Source organism: Hippopotamus amphibius, chromosome 6 (genome assembly GCF_030028045.1).
Source record: "Hippopotamus amphibius kiboko isolate mHipAmp2 chromosome 6, mHipAmp2.hap2, whole genome shotgun sequence".
NCBI lineage: Eukaryota > Metazoa > Chordata > Mammalia > Artiodactyla > Hippopotamidae > Hippopotamus > Hippopotamus amphibius.
Window position 1 is genome coordinate 2,192,276 of NC_080191.1, and position 25,610 is coordinate 2,217,885.

General features: G+C 56.3%; 1 protein-coding gene across 8 annotated transcripts in view; it reads left to right on the forward strand.

Annotated features, from left to right (window-relative positions):
• Positions 1-25,257, forward strand: part of UNC93A (unc-93 homolog A) — a 42,040-nt gene extending 16,783 nt beyond the window's left edge. For 5 of the 8 annotated variants that reach the window (XM_057740260.1, XM_057740259.1, XM_057740262.1 and 2 more), the window contains 6 exons: positions 372-601; positions 2,203-2,328; positions 6,119-6,333; positions 9,241-9,376; positions 10,450-10,581; positions 18,567-19,289. In XM_057740260.1, the coding sequence (XP_057596243.1) occupies positions 372-601; positions 2,203-2,328; positions 6,119-6,333; positions 9,241-9,376; positions 10,450-10,581; positions 18,567-18,820 (1,093 nt within the window). In that variant the 3' untranslated portion in view covers positions 18,821-19,289. Of the gene's footprint in view, positions 1-371; positions 602-2,202; positions 2,329-6,118; positions 6,334-9,240; positions 9,377-10,449; positions 10,582-10,850; positions 10,951-18,390; positions 19,290-24,955 lie in introns of those variants that run through there. The other 3 variants (XM_057740264.1, XM_057740267.1, XM_057740265.1) reach the window with 3 other exon arrangements.
• The last annotated feature ends 353 nt before the right edge of the window (positions 25,258-25,610 follow it).

Here is a 25,610-nt window from a genome sequence, read left to right on the forward strand (position 1 = left end):
CATGCAGGATCCTCAAGGAGGAGAGTGATAGATCCCTAGATGGATAGGTAAATAGATAAATAGATTGATTGATAGATAAGTCATTTTTAATGTACTGCCATTAGAAATACCTAGAACCCGACCAGCCTTATTTGTAGATACATCCAAACACAAAGAAACTGCACAGGCACCGCGTTGCACTCCTGCAAATGATCCTGAACCAGAAAAGATGCTGATTCTCTCCTCCGTCTGAGTCTGAGGGTGACTCGTCAAGCTGGCGAGCCACACAGCACAGCGATGCTTCTCTGGGCCAGGCAGGCAGCTTCCTCCTCCCCGGGCCGGGGCAGGAGCGGAGGGGCCCAGGCGCCCCACGCCCGCGTTTCGTTTCTCAGGTACACGCTGATCCCCACCTCCGTCCTGCTGGGACTTGGAGCTGCCCCGCTGTGGTCCGCGCAGGGCACCTACCTCACCATCATGGGGAACGCGCAGGCCGAGAAAGCAGGAAAAGTCGGCAAAGACGTGGTCAACCAGTATTTCGGCATCTTCTTCCTCATCTTCCAGTCGTCTGGCGTGTGGGGCAACCTGATCTCGTCCCTGGTGTTCAGCCAGAGGCCCACTCAAGGTAACAGGAAGGAGGTGGTGACCACGGGGGGGGGCCTGGTCCCCCTACTCACGTCCCCATTCAGGACTTGAGCAGGTGGTCCCACGAGACCCCAAGATGTGGTTCTCAGGCTGCCGGTGCCGCAGGGTCACGTGGCCCCCGGCCCATCCCCAGGCAGTGTGGGCATCTCTGAGGGTCACTCTAGTCCACAGGTGCCCCATAGGTCTGACCCTGGCCTCCCCTGGGCACAGGGGAACCTGGGTGCCCTGGGGAAACTGAGGGCCGCTGCCTGTGGAACTGGGGTTCACGGAGCCCTTATTATCCTTCTAGCCTAAGAACGGGCCCCATGGATTTGTTTTACCACTGAATTAATCCATTCAGCAGCGTTTTCAATGGTACACAAAGGACCACTTATCCCTTAACGGATTTGAACATTTGATGACTCCTGTCTTAACTCACCTGTCTGCCCGACCTCACTCAGACAGAGTCACAAAGTGTGTATCTGCTTGTGCCTGCACCCTTTCATGTCTGAGGATATAAACTGAGAACAGAGGAAAGACACATCTTCAGTTCTCACGGGGAACTTTATTCACGGGGGAAACGTTCTAACTCTCCTGCTGTTATCAGGGCTACGTCTCTCTCTCTCTCTCTGCCCTGGTCCTGTTAACCCACAGCAAGTCCCGCCTTTGGGAAACTGTAATAAAAATCTTTCTCCCCTTCCGGCTCCTGTGATGCCATCACTTGCTAAGCGCATGCACAGGACGGAACCCTCAGGGTTGGCAGATACCAGCCGTCCGTCAGGGCTGCTGTCGCCATCAGCTGTCGGCCAGCAGACGCTGCACGGAGCCGCCGTCTCTGACATGAAGGAGTGAGGGGGTTCACTTTTAAAGACACACAGACGAGTGAGCCTCAGTCCCTACCTGATCACAGGATGTGCAATTTGAGGGCTGGAAGGCACTGGGAGAGCCCTGCAAGGCTTCTCAGCCTCTCTGCACCTCCAGCCTCCACGCAGCCTTCTCATCTGACGGGCTGTACATCTCACCACCAAGGGGATTTGGAGGTGTTTTGTGTGATGAGATCTGCGGGAAGGAAACAATGAAACACCGAGTGGTCTCTCCTCCATGACACCCCATCCCTTCTCTCCAGAGATGCTGTTGTGGGGCCACTGGGGGCCACTGACCATTCAGATTTTATTCTTTTAATGGATGAGAAAGTAACATTCAGAGAAGGTATGCCACATCCTGCCCGAGCTCGTGCGATCTCCAGATGAATCTGAGAGAGAACCTGGTAGGCCTGACGCCCAGTCTGATGTATTCTAGTTCTTAATTAACTCTGAAAAGTGGACGACGTCCAGTTATGTCAGGAACGTGATATAAAGAGTGACCAACACTGACCGCACGTTGGTCTGGAGCGTCTTAAAACCAAGCACACAGACACGTGCCCAAGGGCAGATGCGTTTTGAGACACTGGTCAAACCAGCCCATGTCCCGTGACCCTGACCTTGGGCGAAGTCCTGCCCCTGGGCGCCCACCCTCCTTCCGCTGGGCGCTTCCTTCCCCGTGTCCCGTCTCCTGTCAAGTTTCCCGTGTTCTCAAAGCCCCTCTGTGCTCCCGCCCTCACAGGGGCCATCCCGGAGGGGCAGCTCCGGTCCTGCGGGGCCAGCGACTGCCTGATGGCCACGGCGTCCAGGAACAGCACGAACCAGCCCTCCCAGGAGCTGATCTACACCCTGCTGGGCATCTACACGGGTACGTGCTCGGCACCGGGCGTCCGGGCTTCCGCGGAGAGCAAGCCCAGCGCCTTCCTGGGTTGAAAAGAGCATCTCCCCAAAGTGTGAATAACCTCTCTTCACCTGCAAAAGCCCCGCAAAATGCGTTCAGCTGGGTTGTACTTGGGCCTTTTCCACAGGAAATCGATCGCAGCAGCCTTTGCTGTCCGAGGTCTCTTGTGCTGATAGAATCACTTCACACCTGCACCGCCCAGGCCAGTAGCCATGACGTGCACTTACTTAAATTCTAATCAACGAAAGTAAAGTCACTGTCCAAGGTTACAGGAGCCACGTTCCAGGTGCTCAATGGCCATGCAGGGTCGTGGCTGCCCCGTCGGGTGGACCACAGCCTCAGTGGACTGGCTACTTGTGTTCCAAGTACGTCCCAGCTCCCGGCGTTATCACTTCTTCTGAGGCATATATTGGAACGGCTTCTGCTGAGAGGCTGGGGCTGGGCATGGGTGTCCCCTGCACCCACCCCTGGGCAGCGGGAGGCACAGGACCCTGGAAGTGTGTGAAGGATGGCTGCCCAAGGGGGCGAATTCCCAGGACGGTTCTTACCCTTAGACGCTCATTTGAATGGAAAACGTCTATGTTAATAGTTTTCTAAATGACTTCGCTCTTACAAACGGATCACTATTTTAACGGGGGTACCTTTAGACTAGTTTTTGGTTGTTGTTGTTACCGTTTGAAGGAAATTTAAGGGTGTTCTCTGTCATTCTTGAACTCTGGAATCCGTAAAGATCTAAGACTGTGTCCTTCTTGAAGAGCAGGGGTGTGATAGGTGTCGGATTTGGTGGGACGGAGTGCAGGACTCCGCCGGGAATCAAAGGGCGGGAGGCCGGGTGTATGGTCCGGTTGTCTCCCCCGTGAGACAGGCTGCCACCAACACACTGCTCTCTTGCAAAGTCGCTTCCAAGGCAGAGGCGCCAAGGGAGCCCTTTATGCTGACAAGGCAGAGCGAGCACTGGCAGGTACCACACGATGTGCTGGACCTTCTGTGGCCCAGACGCTGGCCAGAGCAGACCCCGACCCTCGATGACCTGAGAGCCCAGAGGTGCGTGCAGCGAACTGAAACTTGATAGGACACGTGTTTTGAACAAAGTTCCCACTTGACATGTAGTTACATTTTCTTGAGAAATTGTGTTCTAGGGCAGCTTTGATGGGGAGGGGGTACCCAAGCCGGGTCTTGAAGGATGAGTAGGAGTTTACCAGGCAGCGAAGGGGAGGTGAGCGGGCACTGAAGGCAGAGACGCCCCAGAGAGAGCCGGTGTGGCTGGAGGACAGGGCCCTGGAGGGGGCAGAGGAGCCGGAGATGGGGCGGCCAGCTGCAGCCCATCAGGACAGGCCTCGAGTCTGGACACATGCAGATCTGCTCCGGGGACAGCTTCCCGTGCTAGTTTAGTGTGGACATGCGGGAAACGGCGGGCGGAGAAACCAGTGCAGGGGGCGGCACGGCGACCCAGAGGAGGAGGGGAGTGAGGACAGTGTGCAGAGCCGGGGGGGGGGGGGGGGGGGGGGCGGGCTCCTGAGAGTGAGAGCGACCACCAGCAGGCCTTATCAGACACGGGATGTGGGAGAGGATGCATCGAAAAAAGAATCCGTTCCACCTGGGAAACGTGCAGCCTGCTGTGACGGCAGGGCAGTGCGTCCCCTGGGAGTTAGGGGCCTTCAGAGGTCCTGCCTGGGTCACAGAGAAGCCAGCCGCCCAAGTCCAGACACTCATGTGAAGCAGGGACCACGCCTACGTCACACTCTCGTATTACCCAGATCCTGGCTCTCGGGGCTTCACGCCCGCCTTCCTTCAAGCAAGGCCGTGTTCCCACAAAGACAGCAGAAAATAATAAAAAATAAAAGCAAAATAAGAAAGGAGAAAAACAGACTAAAGCAAAGAGAGCGCCGTCTCCCTGAGCGATTTTCCAGGATTCCTGAGCTCTGTCCTCACGGCGCGTCCGCTGTGCCACCAGCCGCTTCCCAGTCCACGTCCCTGCGGCCCTCTGGACACGCTCCTGTGTCCTGGTGAACGCGTGGCTTCCGGTCCCAACCCGCCCCCGCTCCGCAGGCTGCGTCTCGGCCTCTGTCCGCGGGAGGCCGTGTCCGGGCTGCTCCGGCTGAGGCCGGGGAGGGGCTGGGGCAGGCGGCGGGTTTGCACCGTCCGCTGAGGGGCCGGTTTGGAGGGGCGCCCGCGTGCGCTGGCCTGCTTTGACGGTTTTGTGTGCAATCGCGACCCCGGAGGACGCCAGTGCCACTGTGAAATGTCCGTGGGCCACAGCCCTGCCTGATAAACCTGGTCACCAGGTTGAGGTACCAGGAAATGGGGGAGGGGCCGTGTTTAGGGGAGAGGAAAAGCAGCTGAATTAGAGATGAAGCTTAGACGTGAAGTAGTCCTTCTCTGCGTGGAAACGTGTCTGTGAACTACGGGGTCCTCTGGCATGCATGTGGGGACCGGTTTTACCATTTCTCACGCAATTTGGAGGAGGACTGACTTTGTAAACCTCACGATTTCAGGACCGCTCCGGCAGCCACGCCGTAGTGAGGGGCGAGCCTGCTGCCTCGGGGGCCTGTGGCTGCAAGAGACGGAAGGATCGTAGACGAGCTTGGGGGACTAGTAAAGACACGAAGTAATGCGAATCCTCTTTAAAGGATGACGGGTCTAAGCCAGGAACTAGTGATCACAACTGCTCTGAAGTGTCCTGACCCCGCCAGTGGGAGGAAAGTCCACCGGCGGTCCCGAGGTCGTCTGTGGATACCAAACCACGGGTATCATTATTATCGTAGAAGGAAGAACAGCACAGACATACGACCTCGCAAAGGGCACTGAACCTCAGCGAGGGGGTGACAAGGCATCTAGGTAAAGAACAGAAAGATTAAACAAACATTCGTTCTCCATCGAGAGACAGGCAGGTGGGCTCATGGCAGAGAGAGAGATCGTGTCATGACATTCTGGAACCATGGAAGCATAGGATGTCCTCTCAAGGGTGAGATGCATAGTTGTCGAGTAATTTTTTTATAGATTGCCCGTTCACATGGTTCAAAATACAAGTATTTTGAAAGGGAAAAGTCCCCCGTCACCACCCAGCTTTCCTGCCACTGTAGACAACCCACAGCGTCTTTAATTCTTAGACACGCCTAACGCACATCTAAAGAAATATGTCTTTATGCCCCTCCTCATCCACATCAAAGGGGAGCACAGCAGACTCCCAGCTCTGCACCTGGCTTTTCCTTCTAGCTCTGTTCTCGGGGGATTGTCCCATCCCAGTACGAAAAGATCTTTCCTTTCTCCAAACGCACCCTCCCACTGCGGCTGGGGATACCCTAGCACACGCAGCCCCTACCGCAGCACGTTTGGGCAAATAGATTTGGGAGAACATGAAGAGAAGCCGATGGGGACCTTCCGGGAGGGATTCCCAGTCTGAGAGGCGAGACTGGCTGTTGGTAGGAACTACTCTGGGGGTTCAGATGAGAGAAACGGTCGATGATTCAGGGCCCTGAGGACCTCGGGGTCTCTCCCGGGTGTCTGTGTTTCCTGCCACCTGCTGCCTGGGTTCCGTGAGACAGCCTGACCGTCACAGAACCCGCGTGGGAGGATGGAGGCAACGTCTGTGGCCTCCCAGTGCACGTCGCGGTCAGGGGCTCTGGTCCGGCTCGGCCTGCCTCCATCACCTCGGGTCTGACCCCCACCTCACGACGAGGAGCAGGTGAGGAGGTGGGTCTGTGCGCGTGTGCCCCGGCGCCCGTCCCAGCAGCCTGTCCCCTCCCCGGCCTTTCAGGGAGCGGCTTCCTGACGGTCCTGCTCACGGCTGCCTTTCTGGAACCCGTAAAAGATGCCCAGCAGAGACGTGAGGGAGAGAAACAAACGCCACCGCTCTGGTCCACTTTGCTGTCGACGTTCAGGCTGTTCCGAGACAAGCGCCTGCGCCTCCTGGTCCTGCTGCCGCTGTACTGCGGGTTCCAGCAAGCCTTCCTGGCCGGCGACTACACGCGGGTAGGAGGGGAGGCGGGCGGGGGCGGCATGGGGTCCGGGGCTGCGCTGGGCCTTCCCGGCCTCAGGAGCGCTGCCCGTGTGGTGAGGACATCCGCTCACCTGGGCTGGGACCGTCCCGGGAACACCCCTCACTCGAGATGTGACTTCAGGGAAAGGACCAAAGCGGCTCTGGAGTCATCCCCGCAACACATGTTTGACAGCCTCTCACCTTATTTTAGAGTAAAAAATAGGGAAAACCGTGAAATCCACGAATAACTCTGAAATTCCTTATTACCTACTGTTTTTAAAATTTTTATTTTCACTTGGAGTCTAGTTGTTGTGTTGGTTTCAGGTGTACAGCACAGTGATTCAGTGATACACGCACATATATCCATTCTTTTCCAAATTCTTTTCTCACTTAGGTTGTTACATAATATTAAGCAGAGCTCCCTGTGCTGTACAGTAGGCCTTTGTTGATTATCCGTTTTAAATACAGCAGCGTGTACACGTCAATCCCAAACTCCCTAACTATCCATGCCCCCCCCCACACACAGGTGACCATAAGTTAATTCTCTAAGTCTGTGAGCCTGTTTCTATTTTGTAAATAAGTTCATTTGTATCATTGTTTTAGATGCTGCACTATCATATGATATTTATCTTTCTCTGACTTACGTCACTTAGTATGACAATCTCCAGGTCCATCCATGTTGCTGCAAATGGCATTATCTCATTCCTTTTTATGGATGAGTAATATTCCATTGTATTTATGTGCCACATCTTCTTTATGCATTCATCTGTTGATGGACATTAGGTTGTTTCCATGTCCTGGCTATTGTAAATAGTGCTGCAATGAACATCGTGGTACATGTATGTTTTTGAGTTATGGTTTTCTCAGGGTATAATGCCCAGTAGTGAGATTGCTGGGTCATATGGTAGTTCTACTTTTAGTTTCTTAAGGAATCTCCATGTTGGTCTCCATAGTGGCTGCACCAATTTACATTCCCACCAACAGAGCAGGAGGGTTCCCTTTTCTCCACATCCTCTCCAGCATTTATTGTTTGTAGGCTTTTTGATGACATTCATTCTGAGTGGTGTGAGGTGACACCTCACTGTAGTTTTCATTTGCATTTCTCTAATAATTAGTGATGCTGAGCAGCTTTTCGTGTGCCTCTTGGCCATCTGTGTGTCTTCATTGGAGAAATGTCTGTTTAGGTCTTCTGCCCATTACTTGGTTTTTAAATGATGCATTACAATCTAGAAACGGAGGTGGGTCTCAGCATGGTCTCCCTGGCTACTCAGGTACTCTTTCCCGAGATGCCCTCCTGACCCCTGCACTGCCTGCCCACTTTGTGCCTGAAGGGGGCACCCACTTTGGGGGTGGCTGGAGAAGTGCCCAAATGCCGGACACCAAGCGTGACCTGCGTCTGGCTGGTCACCTTCCATCGAGGGTGGAAGGTCACCTTCCCTGAGCCTCTGTCTCCCTAGTTCCCCTGCCCAGGTGGGATCCTGTCCTGAAGAACCTTCTGGGATGGCTTGGAGAGGGTGCCACAGACCACAGACGGGGACCTTAGAGTTAAGGTCCTTTTCCCCAGAAAGTGTTGGAAAGGAGCTGGGCGTGGTGGGGGTTGGAGAGAGCTGGGGCCAAGGTTGGACCTTTTGGCCCCGCCCCTGAGGACCACCTGCCCCCATTCAGGGAACTTCCTGCTCCATCCCCACCCAGCTCCCTCCCAGGTAGGGCTGCCAAACTGGCAAGATAAAAAGCAGGGTAGAAATCTGAATTTCAGAGAAACCACAAACATCTCTTGGGGTAGGTGTGACCCTGAGTATCTGGGCGCCTGAGACTTGGCATCCCTGCTCTTAGGGCAGGCCAGCTGGAGACTTGGAATTTCAAAGAATAAAGACAGAATGACAAATAGTCCCTGGGTGTTAGAACACGGCCACTCCCATCAGACTTGTCATGGACCACCCTCCTGTGACTCAGCCATGGCCCCCGCCATCCAGACACATGGGGCCTCCTAGCCAGTCTCCTGTCTGTGTCTGTCCTGGTTCTGCCCGGGGACACGGCGTGGGCGCGAGAGCTGACAGCGTGCTGGGCCCTGGTCCCGGCTGGCCTGCTCCGTCCCCCGCACCTGCCTCAGGCAGGGGCACTTCCTGTTCTTCTCTCTCTATGGAGATTCCCTTCCTGTTCCTTCCATCTGCTTTTCTATCAAGACTTTATTTTCTCAGAGCAGTTTTAGGTTCACAGCAAAACAGTGGAAAGTACAGAGATTTCCTGCACCCCCTGCCCCCGCACAGACACAACCTCCCCCACTGTCTGCACCCCTTCCAGGGGGTCCGTCTGTTATAACTGATGAACCCACGTGGACACACTGTCATCACCCCGCGTCCACAGCCTACCTGAGGGCTCACCCTGGGTGCTGTGTGCTCTCGGGGTTTGGACGGGTGCAGGATGGCATGAATCCACTGCTAGGGTGTCATTCGGAGGAGTTTCAAGGCCCTGACAACCCCCTGAGCTGCACCTGTGCGTTCCTCAGCTCTGTCCTCACCCAGCTGTGTGGGAGAGAGGATGGGAACTGACCCGCCACAGCGAGAAGAGTTCAAGGTCGCCCCTCCGTGAATGGCCAGTGTACCCAGCACCCAGTGCAGACACTCGGGGAGAAGTTTGCCAGGCGTGTGTCCAGAGCATCCCGTTTGTTCTTACTCAAAGGAGGACTTTCCTTACAAGCACCAGCTCTGTTCTGCACCCTGGGAACTGGGGCCTGGACAAGCTTTCGGGCCAGCTCAGCAGGCCAGCGGCCATGGGGCGGAAAGTGTTTTAGCACAGATGGTCTTCCCGGACCAAAGCGAACCCCCAAACCGCAACGCCAGAGCTCGGCCCTGGAGCGGGGCTGGGGCAGCGCGGGTGACTGGCCTGTTCTCCCCCCGCAGTCCTATACCACGTGCGCCCTGGGGGTCCAGTTCGTGGGCTACGTGATGATCTGCTTCGCGGCTGTCAACGCGCTGTGCTCCCTGCTGTTCGGGAAGTTGGCCCGGCACACGGGCAGGACGGCCCTCTTTGCGCTGGGTAGGTGGGTGCACAGTGGGCGCGGTCCTGGGGCAGGTCTGGCTCCACTGCGGGCGTTTGGAGCGTGTGTGCTGAGGGCCAGGCTCGGGGCAGGGACGGGGTTTGGTGCAGGCACAGAAACGGGGGCCCAAACGCGGGGGCCGTGGGGTCAGGCAGGAGGCAGGGAGGCTTCCAGGAGGAGACCTGTGCTCCCGAGGTGGATGAAGCTGGCCTGCTACACACGTGTCACCTTCTGTCTCTCTTGAGAGAACAAGAGGAGTCAGAAGCGATGGGAGGGATGAGAAGCAGGGTGTTAACAGAACAGCCACCTGGTGCCCCCGTCAAGGTCCAGAGGGTCTGCGGTGACACAGCAAAAGGAGGGGAAGCAACACCTGTCAGTCAGTGCCCGCTGAGGGCCAAGTCATTTGCTTTACATGGAGGAACAGAGAAGCACAGTAACTTGCCCGAGGTCACACAGCCTCGGGGAACCTGGATGCACCTGCCCTGTCTGCCCCGCCGCAGTCCCTGGAGGCTCACGGGCTGCTCCGTTCCCACATTCGGGGGAGCCTGCAGTGTCCGCAGAACCGTGGGGCCAAGACTTGGGACCCGTCAGGATAAATTCAGGAGAAACGAGGAGGTTCTGTCCCCAGCCTCTCCCTCCTTGGCCTGTTTGGAAGCCCCAGCTCCCAGGCTGGGGGCACTCCTCCCCGTCCCCTCCCCGTGCCCCCCACTCAGTGAGAAGCAGGGGTCCCACCACTCACCCCTAATGAAGAAACCCTTCTCTCCGCTACTCTGAACCCCCATAATCGGGGGCCTCCTCTGCCCAGCAAGATGTCGTGTTCCTCTAAGATGCAGGGGGCTGCCACCTTGAGGCCTCCCACCCGGGTGGTGTGGAGGCCGGAGGCGGGCGGAGTCCCACGCCTGCCAGGCGTGCCCGCAATTCGCCTGCAGCCTGCACGCGCAGGTCAGAACCCACCTGAAGACGTCAGTTTGGATTACGTTTAGGAAACATTATTCCAGCCAGGAAGCAAGGGGCCAGAAGACGCGTCCCGCGGCGCTGTGTGTCTCAGCGGAACCCGTGTCCCCACCCACAGGCGCCGTGACCCACCTGGGCTGCATCACCGCCCTCTTGCTGTGGAAGCCGCACCCCAGCCAGCTGCCGGTGTTCTTCGTGTTTCCCGGTCTCTGGGGCGTGGCCGATGCCGTCTGGCAGACACAGAACAATGGTGAGTGCCCGGCACAGAGCCGCTCCTGCCCGGGTGGGCCCACCTTGGCCAGCCGTGGGGGCACACGTGGTGGTGGAGGGCCCCTCAGAGGGACGTGGTGATGTGCACGATGGAGCGGGGCAGTGGGGCGGGGACCAGGCGGCCGGGAGGGCTCCGGTTCCACACGGGGCTCTAAGTGCTGTCTGTGAGTGGTTACTCAGGTTCACGAGCCCAAGGGAAAACGCACCGAGGGAGCAACTTTCTTTCCTAAAATGACGGTTCCTTCCCAGCTTCCTGCTGCAAGAGCTTCTCTGAGCAGAAGGATGTCCTCCCCGTGTGCTGGGTCCTGGCATCTGAGAAGGAGGGGCCCTCTGGCCGCGCTCACCTGAGGTGGCGAGAGAGGCAGGAGGCTTCCGGGTTACCATGACAACATCCCTGCAGTGGCCCTGGGGCTCTGGTGTGGGTGTCCACGTTCTGGGAGAACTGAGTGAGGGCTGGGAGGGGTCCGCAGAGGCTTCATCCTGGGGGCCACGCCCGAGTAGTCCTGGCTGCCCGTCCTCCAGGCAGCAAGGAGCCTGGAGGAGGCAGGGAGGCCGGGAGGCTGGGAGGGAGCTGTCTCCATCAGTTTAATGCTGTACCGGGACCCCGCAGACCCGGGGCTTGTAAACAGCAGACATTTGCCGCCCAGAGTTCCGGGCTTGGTGTCCGGCGAAGGCACCGCAGATTCAGTGCCTGCAGGACCCATCTCCTTGTTCATAGATGCCGTCTTCTCGCCATGTCCTCAGTGGAGACGGGAGGTGAGGGGGTGATCTGGAGTCCCTTTCCCAAGGGCACTGACCCCCTCCCTGAGGACTCCATCGCCCGACCTCATCACTCCCAGAGGCTGTCACCTTGGAGTTTCAGCCTCTGTATCGGTGGACACTGAGAGGACAAGCTGGGGGGCGGTGCCGATGGGGGAGGTGGGTGGCTGCCTGCCCCGGTGTGGGGCCGACAGGCCCGCTGAAGGGTCTGTGTCACTCTGTGTCACGGAAGCAACGGCAAGGGTTCACAGCGGGGTGACCGGGTGACCTGCTGCCGCGACCCAGGGAAAGGCGTGGACCCGCAGGAGGTACCCGTCCAGGGGTGATGAGGAGGGGCCGAGGGGCAGAGCTTCCCGATGCAGGGATGGACAGAAGCCAGCGCAGGCCGGGACTCAGCGGTCCCCAGGCCTAGCTGGGCATCAGGATCCTCAGGCTGGAGGCAGCAGACAAGCCCACAGACGGCAGGGCTGGACACATGCGCTGAGGGACTTGGCTTGGGCTTGAACAGGACAGAGGGAGGGCACCGCCAGCACTGACACGGGGTTGTTTTTGGCATGTATCACATACTATTATTCTATTTTATTTTATTTTATTTTATTTTATTTTATTTTATTTTATTTTATTTTATTTTGTTTTATTTTATGCTGCGCCATGTGGCTTGTGGGATCTTAGTTCCCTTACCAGGGGTTGAACCTGGGCCCCCACAGTGAAAGCTCCGAGTCCTAACCACTGGACCAGCGGGGAAGGGCTGTGGGGGGAGGAAGGGAGGAGGGGGAGGAGAAGCCAGAAAAGGTGGGGAGGGAGAAGGAGGGCACGTGGGGACAGGAGGGCTGAGGGGGTCTCCCAGGCCCCGGGAGGAGGGGGTGCCCTTTTTTGGAAAGCAGGGGAAGGCAGTCGGAACGGAGGTTACGGGCACCTTTGTCACCACGGGCGAAGGAGCTCAGTTCATGCCTGAGAAACGTGGCTTCCTGAAGGAGCCACAGCCGGTGATGGCCCTAACAGGCGGCCTTCACCGTGAGCCGGCGAGTGAATCCCGTGAGGTTTTGTTCACCCGCGTAGCCCGGCCAGGTGGCGTCACCCCCATGGCACCGCTCCCAGCAGAAGCGCGGCCCCCTGCAGAGGCCCGGGCCTGGGGCAGAGCAGGACCCGGGCCCAGACGTCCAGCTCCAGCCTTGGCTGATGTTACAAAGAGGGGGGCAGAGCTGCTGGGGGGGGCGTCCCGGTCAGCACAGGGGGCTGGAGAGCTGCCCTCAGGCCGCCAAGAGCGGGGCGCGGGGGCAGGGCTGTCCGGCGCCGTCGGGGGCCCTGTGGCCCTGTGGCCCGGCAGAGCGGAGACCGGGCTGTGGACGTGAGGGGCACAGGAGAGGCGGGTGGGGCATCGGGGCAGAGGGCCTGGCAGCCCCAAGCACATGTGGAGCTGGACGGCTGGAGCCGGGCCTGGGGCGGAGGCCCAGGGTCCAGACTGCGTGGCGGGAGCTGCTGCGTGGAGCGCTTCCCTGGGCGGGGAGGACTGCGGTTGGCGGGAGTCCAGGTCACCCACGGTGGGTGGGAAGGGAGGGGCCGCAGCCCGGGAGGAGAGGTCCGGCCGAGGCCCCGGGAGGCCTGCTGTGGACACCAGGGTCCCAAGTGTCTGGAGGCACCCTTGGTTGTCGGGTCGGCTGTGTGTCTGTCCTGCCAGGGGATGTGCTGTAGCTGAGCGGGTCTGGGAGGGAGAACACAGGAGAGAGGGGAGTAGGGGTTGGGGGGGGGGCAGCCCATGGAGGACGGGGAGGGCGGCTTATGTTCTGTGTAAAATGACGGGATGGGGGCTGAGGGCGGGAACACTTAGCCCTGAGTTTCCCACAAACCACCTACGGCCCTGGCCCGGGGGCGGGGGTGTCGGAGGCCCCAGGAGGTGAGCTGTCCATGCAGCCAGCCTCCTGCAGATGGGTGAGCCTGGGGGCCCGGAGCTGGGTGTGGCTCAGAGGAGAGCTCTTCCCTTGGAAACACCACCCACGGTTCAGCCTTTATCAGGGAAGCACCTGGGACTAGAAACTGGGTCAGGCTGACCCACAAACAAGCCACAGCCAGCGTTTCCAGGAACAGAGGCCTGGCCGCTCTCCCTATGCCCAAAGGGAACAGGAGCCTGGCCTCACCCACCGGGGACCCAGTACTCCGGGACGGGCCCTCCTTACGATCTCAGGTGTCGCCGGTTTATGAAACAGCGGAAAAAACATCCCTGAACAAACCCGGTGCTGTTGGCACCAAGGGGTTTGGGTTTCACAGTCTTTCTCCTGCCTCTGTAAGCAGCAGGCCCTCCTGAGGTTCTGCACCACGTGACAAGGGTGTGTCTGGCTCACACCGTAACCTGGTGTGTTTGGACAAAGGCCCGTGGACGGAAGCAGGGACTGGCGAGTGGCAGGCCGGGCCTCACCAGCAGAAACACTGCATCGGAGGAGGAGAGAGAAACAGCAACCACGCTAGCTCCTCTTGGCAGAGCAGACGGCTAAGCGAGCGACAGCTCACGACATCCCCTGTGGGAATCTTAGGCATTTTCCCCGGGGAGCCTCAGGAGAGGGATGCTTCCAACACCCCCGGGACGTGGGAAGGACCCCGCTGTTTTACTGAACACCCCAGATGCTTGGCTCGTCTTGTTTTCTAACTAGCTGACATCGCTGAGTTCCCTTGACTTTTTTTTTATTGATTTTATTGGCGTGTGGTTGCTGTATGATGTTGTGTGAGCCGCCACTGCACCACAAAATGAATCAGCCGCACGCACAGATACCCCCTCCCTTGTGAACTTCCCTCCCATGTAGGTCACCGCAGTGCAGAAGGTAGAGTTCCCTGTGCGTGCGGTATGTTCCCATCAGTTGTCTATTGTATACATAGTATCTATAATATATATGTGTCAATCCCAGTCTCCCAATTCCTCCCACCCCCGCCCCCGGCCCCCCGGCATCCACACATTCGTTCTCTACCTCTCTGTCTCTATTTCTGCTTTGCACATAAGATCATCTACACCATTTTTCTAGATTCTACATATATGTGTTATTATACGATATTTGCTTTTCTCTTTCTGACGTACTTCACTCTGTATGGCGGTCTCCAGGTCCATCCACATCTCTACGCATGACCCAGTTTTGTTCCTTTTTATGGCTGAGTGATATTCCATCGTGTATATGTGCCACAGCGTCTTTATCCATTTCTCTGTCGATGGACATTTAGGCTGCTTCCATGTCCTGGCTACTGTAAATAGTGCTGCGGTGCACATTGTTGAATTTTTAAAGTATTTACGCATCGGAAGTCAGGTGAGGGACGGGGTGAGCGGCCACACAGCACTCCACACAGGAATCCCTCAGGAGCTTCAAGTGACTGCAATAAACGCGTTTGGTTTGCTTTCTCCCTGAGATACGGGAGTCATTGCTTTCACGCCCCCTTTCTTTCCGTGGACATGAGGGACTGTCAGGCAGAGCCTTCAAAGCTGTGCAGAGTGACGTGAGGTCCAGTGAAGGACCTGGATAAAGACCTCCTTGAATAAGGAATGCTAATTTAAAATGAATTATTTCTGTCTTTTTATTCAGATAAAAAGTAACTCGTTTCAGGGAAAAATCAGTTACTGGGGAAAATTGTTGTCTTCATACACGACTTGAGAATGCCTTTTGGCGTCTACACTGGCAACCATCTTGGCGAGGAGGGAGGTTCCGATGACCGCGTCCGCTGCGGGCTCTCTCGGGCTCACCACCCTGCGGTGTGGGCCATCACACCATCTCTGTATTTTCAAACACTGGAAATTTTGTGTAGCTTTTGCCAGCTCCCAAGATCAGCTCACTCTCATTTTTGCTTTTTCAATAGCAAGTGGGATTTCTAATCCTATTCTTCCTGAATGTGTCTCTCTTTTAAGAAAATACGTGAGTCACATGCTTTCCTAGTTAGTGAGACTGAATGCAATTCAGTGCAATTTAACCCTCCTTTTCAGTCACCATCTCTCAACTTAAAAACTGATTGGTACAGTTCTCCAATTTAGAGGCAAATCAGGGGCCGGAACTATCCAAGCTCCTCCCTCCTGGGGCTTCTCACTGCCTGTGCGCCCACTGGGCTCCAGGGATCCCTCCGGCCATAGAGCCATTGATGTGGGCTGCTTTCTGTTTATCTGCCCTGACAGTTCATGGAAGTGGGTACTGTTGCCATGACAACCCTCGCAAGCCAATGCCCGCAGTTCAGAGGCAGAATGGCCGGCCTAAAAATACTCTTCTGCCTCATCCATCCCCAAAGGGGCTGTTTTCAGGTTGATAAACTCAGAAAATCTGTCTTCTCCTACATGCCCTCTTCATGCATCCTGTCTTTTCCAAGCAAACAAGACTTGTCCACATCCTTCATCTGAGGACGAGGGTCAGCCTCTGGTGGCTTACATCCAGTGCCTTTCTTGGGTCAGGCTGTAAGCAGCCTTTTTTTTTCTTCTTTTTCTTTTTCTTTTGTAAGAATCTTAGATCAACAGAAAATTTACAAAGACAGTAGAGTTCGCGTACACCGTTCCCTCTGTTACCCTTAATTTGGTACGTTTGTCAAAACCAAGAAATTAATATTGGTACATAAGGCTACGGACTTTATGCAAAATGTTTCCAGCTTTCCCCACACCGTCCTCTGTGTACTCCTGGATCCCGTGTAGGTACCACATTACACGTAGTCATCACATCTCCTGTGTCTGGTCTGTGCCGGTTTCTCATTCTTCTTTGTTTTTGATGACCTTGACACTCTTGGAGAATACGGGTCAGGTGGTTTGTAGACTATCCCTTAATTTAGGTTCATCTGATGTTTTCTCATCATTAGGCTGGAGCTATGGGTTTTGGGGAGGAAGACCCCAGAGTGAAGTGCCTTTCTCATCACATTGATCGGGGGTACAGGATAGCACATAACAGGTCACTGGTGTGGACCTGGATTATCGGTCAACTTAGGGTCTGTCAGGCTCTTCCCAGGCAGAGGGCTACTCTTCCCTTGTGCTGTCAGTTCTTTGGAAGCCAGTCGCCAAGCTACAATTCGGGGGGCGGTGATTAACCTCCACGTCCTTTGGAAGAGGAGTGTGTACATCGTTAGGCACAGCTCTTCCATGAGGAATATTTGTCCCTTCTCCCCAGTTTATTTATCTATTTGCTGCACGATTTATCTGCATCAGTGCGGGCCCATGCATTTACGTTATCCTTTGGGTTACAGTCCAATGCTACGTTATTTACTCCGTTACTCTAATTGTTCCAACTTTGGCGACTGGGGCCTTTCCCATCAGTACCTGTGTCCTTTTGACACGCCTCCTGCGTCTATTTTTTCTTTTTTTCGTACTTCCTCACTTTTAGGCACTCCAGAATATTCTAGGCTCATCTGGTAACTCCTGTGCCAACCCTAGATTAGCCACTTCTCCAAGGAGCCTGGGTGCATTTTATTGGAGCGTGGTATCAGGAAGCAAGTCCCACCATCAGGTCTCCCCGCCCGCAACTGGCCGCCCTGTAGGCAGGACACTTCTAAGGACAGGTCCACAGCTCTGCGGACGGCGGCTGCGCCTGGGAATAAAAGACTCGGGGTGCAGATTCTGTCTGGCCCCATTGGGCTCGGGGCAGGGGGCTGTCAGCTCAACCCCGCCGGCTGGAGCCCACGCTCGGCATTTTGGTTCCCTTCTCACCTGACTCACATGCGCGGGGGTGCCCGGGCCCGTGCCCTGCTGTGTGTGCTCACGTGCCCTGTACCCAGACTGCCTCCCCAGCGTGGGCTTTCGGGTTGTAACAGGAGGGGGAGGAGAGGAAGGAGCGGCTCTGCCCACCGTCCACTTGTGTTACTATTTATGCTTTGAGAGGCGCGCTGACCCTGCAGGGCGTCGCGACCCACAGGGCTCGGCGTTCTGCCACTTCCTGAGCCACCGTCCAGCCATGCGTCCACCCACTCAGTCTTTTGATGAGGAGTCTCGCTGACGCTTGGGCAGCTGCGGAATTATCATTCCAGATAAGACGGGTTCCTGCCTGGGGGAGCCCACGTCTGGCAGAGGATGGGGGGCAGTGGGGAGGCGCGTCCGTCAGCCAAGGTGGGAGACGTGGTGACCGGGCAGCTCCGGAGAATGGAGCAGGACCTTGGCCGGGATGCCCAGGCCTGTCCCCGTGTTGAAAACTTTCCCCTCCTAAGTGTACGCCTTCCAGACACACTGCCGCCTCGCTCACACCACGGGGATGGGGCTGCTTCCCCTTCAGCCAAACCTCGCCACACTGCAAACAGGGGCAGGGAATCATTTACCTCCACCAGAAGCATTATCAGACTGTACCAGTTTGCTAAGGCTGCTGTGACAAAGTAACAGAAATGGAGGCTGGACTCTGAATCCAGGTGTGGCAGGGCTGTTCCCCTGAGGCCTGTCTCCCGGGCGTGTACACGGCCGTCTTCTCCCCGTGCCCTCACGCGGGACGTCCCTCTGTGCGTGTCTGTGTCCCGATCTCCTCTTCTTATATGGGCACCAGTCACATGGGGTTAGGACCCACCCTAATGACCTCACTGTCTCAGTCACCTCTCTAAAGGCCCATCTCCAAATACAGCCGCACTCTGAGGTCCTGGGGGTCAGGACTTGCCCATGTGAATTTGGGGGACACGGTTCAAACTCAGGTCATTTCTCTCCCAAACCTTCAGGCAACCCCCCGATGGGGCTTGAGTCCCTTCATCAAGACCTCGATGTGGGGCAGTCTCACCTGGAGGCCTCGCCTGTGTGAAGCTCTTCCTCCTAAGGCCTCTGGGATGGGAAGGAAAGGCCCACACAGCGGTAACCCCCTTACTCTGCTGCAGACACCAAAAACCCGGCGGTTGACTCACTCCTGCACATCCTCTAAGTGCACGAATGAATGTCCCTCCCCCGTATAACACAGCCTTCATCTGTCTTCACTTTGGGGCATCTCACCCTCACCCACTCAGATCCTGCCTCTCGGCCTTGCTCTTTGTACCTGTGAGGTATGGGCTTGGGCCGCATCCCCTCCAGCGCTAACTTTCGTCTGTTCTGCTTCTTGTGTATATGACGGTTCTTCACGGCTAGAGGACGTCACCAGACTCGCTATCATCCCCAGCATGAAATAATTCCACGTTTTTAAGAAACGAAAGTCCTGGTTTTCTTGGGAGCATTGGGCCGTGGGAAGCTGCCTGTTTTCGGCAATAATCAGAAGGGTCCTTTGCGGTTGTACAGCCACATCTTCAGCCATCTCTCTCCTGCAGCTCTTTTCGGGGTCCTGTTTGAGAAGGACAAGGAGGCCGCCTTCGCCAGTTACCGCCTGTGGGAAGCCCTGGGCTTCGTCATCGCGTTTGGATACAGCAGGTTTCTGTGCGTCAGCGTCAAACTCTACATCCTCCTGGGCGTCCTGAGTCTGGCCATGGCGGCGTATGGGACTGTCGAGTACCTGGAGTCCAAGCCGCTCGCCGCAGCGCCGACAGAGCCAGCCACGGAAGGAGTAACACAGAGGAAAATGTGAGCAACAAACCCCATGGGTGACCCCGGAGCAGCTCAGCAGGAGGGTTTTCTCTGAAGACGCTTCAGAGTTTATCATTGATGCTCTACGACTACTTCGGTGATATTTCATTTCTTATGCGAAGTTTTTTCTATTTTATCAAAGTTTTCAGTCCACCGTCTCATCAGTAGAGATGCAGAGTATACATGAAGGAATCAGTTAATTTCTGATACAAAAGAAATAAACTCAGGGTACAACCAGCCACTTGGAAGTTGCCTAGAATCATGGGGTCAACAGCTTGTTTTTGTTGTTGACAAGAATTGGAAGGCTGCTTAAAAATCTCAGCCCGACACCATCATCTTACAAACAGGTAAGCTGGGGTCCAGGCAATTCAGTGACTTCCTCCCCGAGTTAGTTAGCGACAAAGCCAGACTTAGGTCTATGTCTCTTAAAACTTATAGAGTATGAGTTTCTAAATAAATGCAATTCTATTACAGAGTTAACTCTTGTCCAAGTACGTTTACTCTAAACCCTCACCTGGACCACACACACACACACACACACACACACACACATCATCGCGTTAGCCTGTTGTAGACCATTGGAGACAACAGACAGAAGTAATTTCCAAAAGGATACGACATCGGAAGCTGATAGGACGACGAAGCTGGAGGTGGGCGCACCTGTCCCATGCCTTCCGCCCACCTCCCCAGCAGCACCTGCGTCCATCTGTCCGTCCGTCTGTCCATCCTTCCTCCTCATCTGTGACGGCTCGGGAACATCTGGTAACGTGGTCACAGCCATTCCTGGAGCCCCACTTTCTTTCCAAGGCATCCCCCGCACCCTGGAACCTCTCGACAGTGTTTCCTCTTTTCTTCTTTCACCCCAGACGTCTCCTTCTTCCCTTCCCTCCTCCGTCTGTGCTCTTCTCCAGGCTTCCTTCCCCGTGTCCCGTGGAGGTACCCCCCCTTCCTTCAGCCCTAGAGCAGACCTGTCAGTCAGACCCCTATTTAAAGCCCTCCCCCTGTGGCCCCGTGTTTCCAAGGTGCGTCCTTCAGCCCAGCCCAAGGCCCTCCAGGGGGCCACCCGGCCCCTCTCAAGGTCACTGTTGCTGCTAGAGCTTTGTTCACATGCCTCCTTGAACTTGAACGCCCTCCTGACCTCACATCTGGTCCGTCGAGCTTGTCCGGGCTGTGCTCATGGCCTGTGGGACACACACTTTCTGACCTTGGCCTTTCATACGAGCATCTCCCCCTGCTCGACGTGAAGCCTCCCAGTGTCCGGCACGCAATGCTAGCAGGCACCTGATGGAGGTTTGTTGCATGGAGAAAATGTATCAGTAATTCGAAGAAGGATGAGCCCATCCTTGGCCTGTCCACGAACCTCCGGTCAAACCCTGGCCCATGCGTGCTCATTCGTTCACTCGCCCGTTGGGTACTAGCCGAGGCCCAGATGCTCGGACGCACAGCTGAGCCAATACAGATGCCACCCTTCCTGCCTCGGTTTTCAGCCAGGAGAGGAGACGGGCGTTGATCAAATAAATAAGCATGTCAGCTGCTGGGAGTGGCCACGTCAGGCCTCTCAGACGCCACCTGCCCCCGCTGGGGTTTGGCCGGGACCCCGGCTCCGGCGCTGGCTGTGCTCCCGCTCCCGCCGACCAGGCCCGGCCGTCCTGTCCGTGTGGCACCTTCTCGTTCCACCCGCCTGACAGACGGTGCAGGTGCTGTGCTTGCCCTTGGTTCTCCGGCCGGTGGTCTCTGGTCCACGCACAAGACTGCCCGCCCATCCTTCCTGCCTCTCACTGCCCCCCGCTTCCCGTCCTTCCTGCCAGCGCCGCCTGCACCCAGGACTGACCCCCCCACCCAGCAGCCCAGCCCCTTCCGAGGGTTCTCCCCTCTCAAGGTCACAATCTGAACGGTCCACGACGCTCCAGGACGTTGTGATTTTGTCCCGGCTGCCTCCAGCCTTCCATCCATGTCAGCCAAACTCAACTCTCCAATATTTCTCTTAATCACCTGCTTCTTTCCCTTGGGCCCTGCTCCTATGCCTCTACCCGGACCACTTTCATCCTCCCACACCCTCATGAAATGCCATAACTTCTTTTTTTTTTAATATTTATTTATGTATTTATGTTTTGGCTGCATCAGGTCTTCGCTGAGGCACACGGGATCTTTCCTTGAGGTGCACGGGCTTCTCTCTAGTTGTGGCGCGGGCTTAGCCGTCCTGTGGCATGTGGGATCTTAGTTCCCCGACCAGGGACCGAACCAGCGTCCCCTGCATTGCAAGACAAATTATTAACCGCTGGAACACCAGGGAAGTTTTCAATAATCTTAAGACAGCTGAGCCTTTACGTTCTTGAAATCTCATAGCCCTGTTTCCCCTTTTCTGCCAGTCTTGCCGGCCGCCCCGTGCTGCGTCCGTTTGCAGGATGCCCGAGCCCTCTTGATTCCCACAACGTGGAGCTCGGGTCATCTCACAGCGAGTGAAAGCTCAATAAGCATCTGTGCAGAAGGCCCCCAGTGAGGGGTGGATGGCGTGTACCACCCTCCGACCTGGAGGGCCGGGACTCTGTAAACAAACCTTGTGGGGCCCTGGACACGGGTCAGGTGGCGACAGCCTGATTCAGGGCTGAGCCTCGGTTACTCACTCAGCTCAAGCATCTGCACCAGAGGTGCCCTGCCCAGCTCAGGAGCTGCTCACACCTTGGCCCTTGACCACAGACTGGACTCTCCTGACCCCACAGGGCCCGTCTCCTGAGAGACGATGGCACCAGGAGCGGAGGGTCCAGCCGGAAGGACCCAGGAGCTGAGAGGAGGGTGGGCACAGCCCTGGGGACAGCCCTGCGGGGACAAGTCCAGTATCCCAGCATCAGAGTCCAGAGTTGGGGACACTGCAGACAGTCCTGGGTTTACTTTATTTATCTTGGGGGGCTGGGGAGGTGCCCTCAGTGGCCATGAGAACTGCTGTGACCTGACACGGGGGCCGCGGGCTGTTGAGCGCCTGCGTGAGCCCCAAGGATGGGCTGGCTGGGCTTAGAAGGCAACAGCCAGACACTCCGTACTGTCACTGGGAGTCCTCAGTCCTCCTGAGCCTCGGTGCCAGTGCTGGGGGTGCTCAGTCCTCCTGGGCCTGGGTGCCGGTGCTGGGGTGTTCTGCCTGCAGAGGTCCAGCAGACACTCAGATATGAGGGGAACGTGAGCAGAGAGGAGGCCTGGCCTCGAACGTCAGGCCCAAGGCTGCCCCTTCTCCCAACTCCAGGCAGAGGAGCCACATGGAGAGCACTGCATCTCCGCGTGGTCCTGAGGCAGACTTCACCACCCTAAGAGCTCACTCAAGGCCAAGGCATCACAGGCTCTGAACAGATGGCTGAGCACCTTGCTGTTGTTGATGCCTGAAGAAAAATGCGCCAGGAGCCCAAGCCCCTGGGGGACGGGAGGACTTCAGGTCCAGCTGGACGCAGGCTCGGGCTGTACTGCCATCTGGAGAGCAGCCACCTGGGCCGTGGAAGGCTTCCAGCTGGATGGCACTTTCCCATCTGCCAACCGTCTGCGGGGCTGGCACTCTGGCTCGCCTGGAAGCTTGCCCACAGCATTCAGGCCTTCTCCTTCCTCTTCATCCTTTGAACTTGGCCTGTGCCCTTTGAACCTGGGCGTGTGCTCAGGTGCCCTGGTGTGGGGTGGAGAGACAGGATCCTCAGGGCTCTTGTCTCCACCTCGGCCGGGGGCAGGCTGAGCAGCCGGGGAGGCTGAGCAGCGGGTCCCTGGGTCACTCAGTGTTGCTCTGGGAAGGCTGGATTGTAGCAGAAAGTAAGTGATTTAATTTTCTCTTAGTGTTCCGTCTGCAAATGGGACTACTCCTGCTTCTTCAGGAATCATTAAGACGCTGTGTTATTTAAAGGGGAAAAGCTTGGGGAAGATAAATTAGGAGTCTGGGATTAACAGATACACACCACTGTGTATAAAATAAACAACCAGGGCCTTCTGTATAGCACAGGGAAATATACCTGATATTTTACGATAATGTATAAGGGAAAAGAATCTGGAAAAGAGTATATATAGAGAGAGAGAGAGAGGGAGAGAATATATATGTAAAAAAAATGCTTAGAATTTTTTTAAAAAGACAGTGTTATAAAACACTGTGAAGTGCTGTGCACAGTGGAGTGAGGAGAAGGAACGCCCCAGACTAAAGTTGAGATGCAATGGTTTCGTCCATCTGTAAACTCCAGTGGCATTACTACGCACCTTGGTTGGCTCGGATCCAACAATCGAAAGCCTCTTGGTCCACCTCCCAGGGCTCAGGAACAAAGGTGTAATTTTACTACTTGCTCAGAGTAATTAATGAGGGCAAGATTTTAAAAAATATAATGCATGACTGTCACAATATATTATTAAAATTTCCTAAAAACTAAAGGTATATCTGAAAAAAAACGTTAAATGTGAAAGTAGCGAAGTTAAAAGCGTATAATAATAAAGAGAAAGCGAGCGTGGCGGTAACCTAGGTTTACGGCTGCAGGAGTCACAATCATTGTCTGAAATGAGTCCTGAGTTTACTGGCAGCCCAGGCAATAAAAAAGCACACGGATGACCTAATACTCATTATCCGATACAAGGAGGCGTGCCAGTGTCTTAAGAGAGAATCATTTTCTAGGTCCTATGATGCAAAGGCGTGCTCCTGTGGGTCATAGGTGAGGAGCACGGCCCAGCCCGTGGACGCTGCCTCTGACACACGGCCAGGCGTTTCCTGGCAGGTTGGTCGTGGTGACCGCTGAGAGCAGCTCAGAGACTGCTGTCGGACGGTGATCCTGTGGACGGGTGGGGCCAGGGTGCTGCAAGGCGGGGATGCGGGCTTTCAGGGAGAAAGGTTGCTAACTTCCCGCCACACCCTCAGGAGTCTAGAAACTTCTGCTCAAGGCCGGGCGTTGGGCCTTCGGTGACCCAGACCGTCACCCTCACCCAGACTGGACCTCCAACAGGGTTTATGTGGTCAGAGAGTACCGCACACAAACTGCGATCACAGAGATGAGGACAGCGTAAATCACGCACAATGAGAGGGTTAAAAAAGACTAAGACCCAGCTGCGGAGGACAGACCTATGGACACCAAGGGGGGGAAGCGGGGGGCTGGGAGGGGCGTTGGTGTGGGATGAATTGGGAGAGTGGGATTGCCCTATACACATTACTAACAAGAAAAAAATATCAAACTGTACACTGTAAATACATGCAGTTTATTGTAGGTCAATTACATCTCAATAACAGCTCTTAAAAAAGAAAAAAGAAGACTAAGATGTCTGGCAATCTTTTCCAGTTTCACATCCAAATAAAAAACAGAGATGCTTTTTCCCCCTGAGACCCTTTCCAGGCCCAGGTCACCCCTTCTCTCCGCATCCCCGAGCCCCGCCTCCAGCCCCCTCCAGACACGCTCCCCAAAGCCCCCCTCCCCCAGCCACACCACCTCTTGCAGGCCTCCCCTCCTCCCGGTGATCTGTGTTCATCTCCCATCTCCCCCCTCCCCACGTGCTTCCAACTGCTCCTTAAATTACCTCCCTTCCAGCTCACGGGGCCCAGGCTTCCTGGTTTTCTCTTTCGAGTATGAGAATTAAATATGTGACATATTAATCTAATTGCAAAGGACGTCTCCAGGGCTTCCTCTCAGCTCAAGGGCAGGTCTCCATCCTCACGTGCCGTGGGGAGGTGAGGCTTTGCAGGCGGACCAGGCGGGACACACCCCCAGGTGGTGCTTCGTCTACCAGCCTCCGAATGCGCGGCTGAGCATCTGGGTAAACCAGCCTGTTTTGGAGGGCGGTCTCACGAGCTGCAGGGGAGCCCCCCGCCCAGGGGATGTGGTGGCCCCGCCACAGGGCTGTCACCACCACCTGGCTTAGCTCCTGACCAGTTACGGGCCTTCTGCACGTGCGCCTCCTTTCGTCCTCACAGTTAGGGGGCATCTGGGTTTATCTTCCCTGACCTCTGACCCAGGGGGCCAGCCTGGAGTGGCCAGCGTTTTTAAAAGCTCCCCAAGGATTTGAATGTGTAGCCGGCGTGAGCCTAGCCCCAGTTTTAAAACCATGTTCTTTCTCTGCTCCTGCAGCCGCTGGGTGCCTTTACTGGTTAACGGCACGTAAAGTGTATTTTTAAAAAGAATTATTGCTGTCACTATTGCAGTTCATGACAAGTGACATCGTGGGATTCCATTGTCCTTTGGATGTCATGCAACAGCGTAAAAATAGCAGCAGTTCCACCATCATCAGCCCAACAGCCGAGTGAAGCCCAGTTGCAGGTCAGTGGCCGTCTGCCCTGCCCGGCCCGAGCTCCAGGGCATGAACACCTGACCGTCGGTGTCCTCACATTCCCGGTCAGCCAAGCCCTCGCCCTGAACAGGGACCCCTCCTGCATCCCACCCCGCCCCCTCCGCCCCCTTGGCCTCCAACCCCCTGCTCCAGGCGGCCTGGCCTCCGCTGCAGGGCTCTGCTCTCCCACTCAGCCGTGTGCAGACAGCACCCCCGGTCCCCGGGGCTCTGGGCCCGGGCGCTGGGCTCTCGCGCACCAGCCCCCGCTCTCCTCCGCCGCCAGCACCACCTCTCACGGGGGCCCCCGCCCCCGCCTCGCGCCAGCGGCCCTTCCCTAATCCACGCACAACCACCACCCCCGGCAGCCGCCAGCCCCTGTGGTTCTGCTTTCGGGAGCCCTTCCAGCCCCTCTGTCCGCCGTCTCTCGTGCTTCACGACCCCACGTCCATCTTTCAAAGGGTCAGAACCGCACGCTGCTTCCCCTGCTCAGCACCCGCCAGCGAAGGTCATTTCTTTCAGGGTGAAGTCCA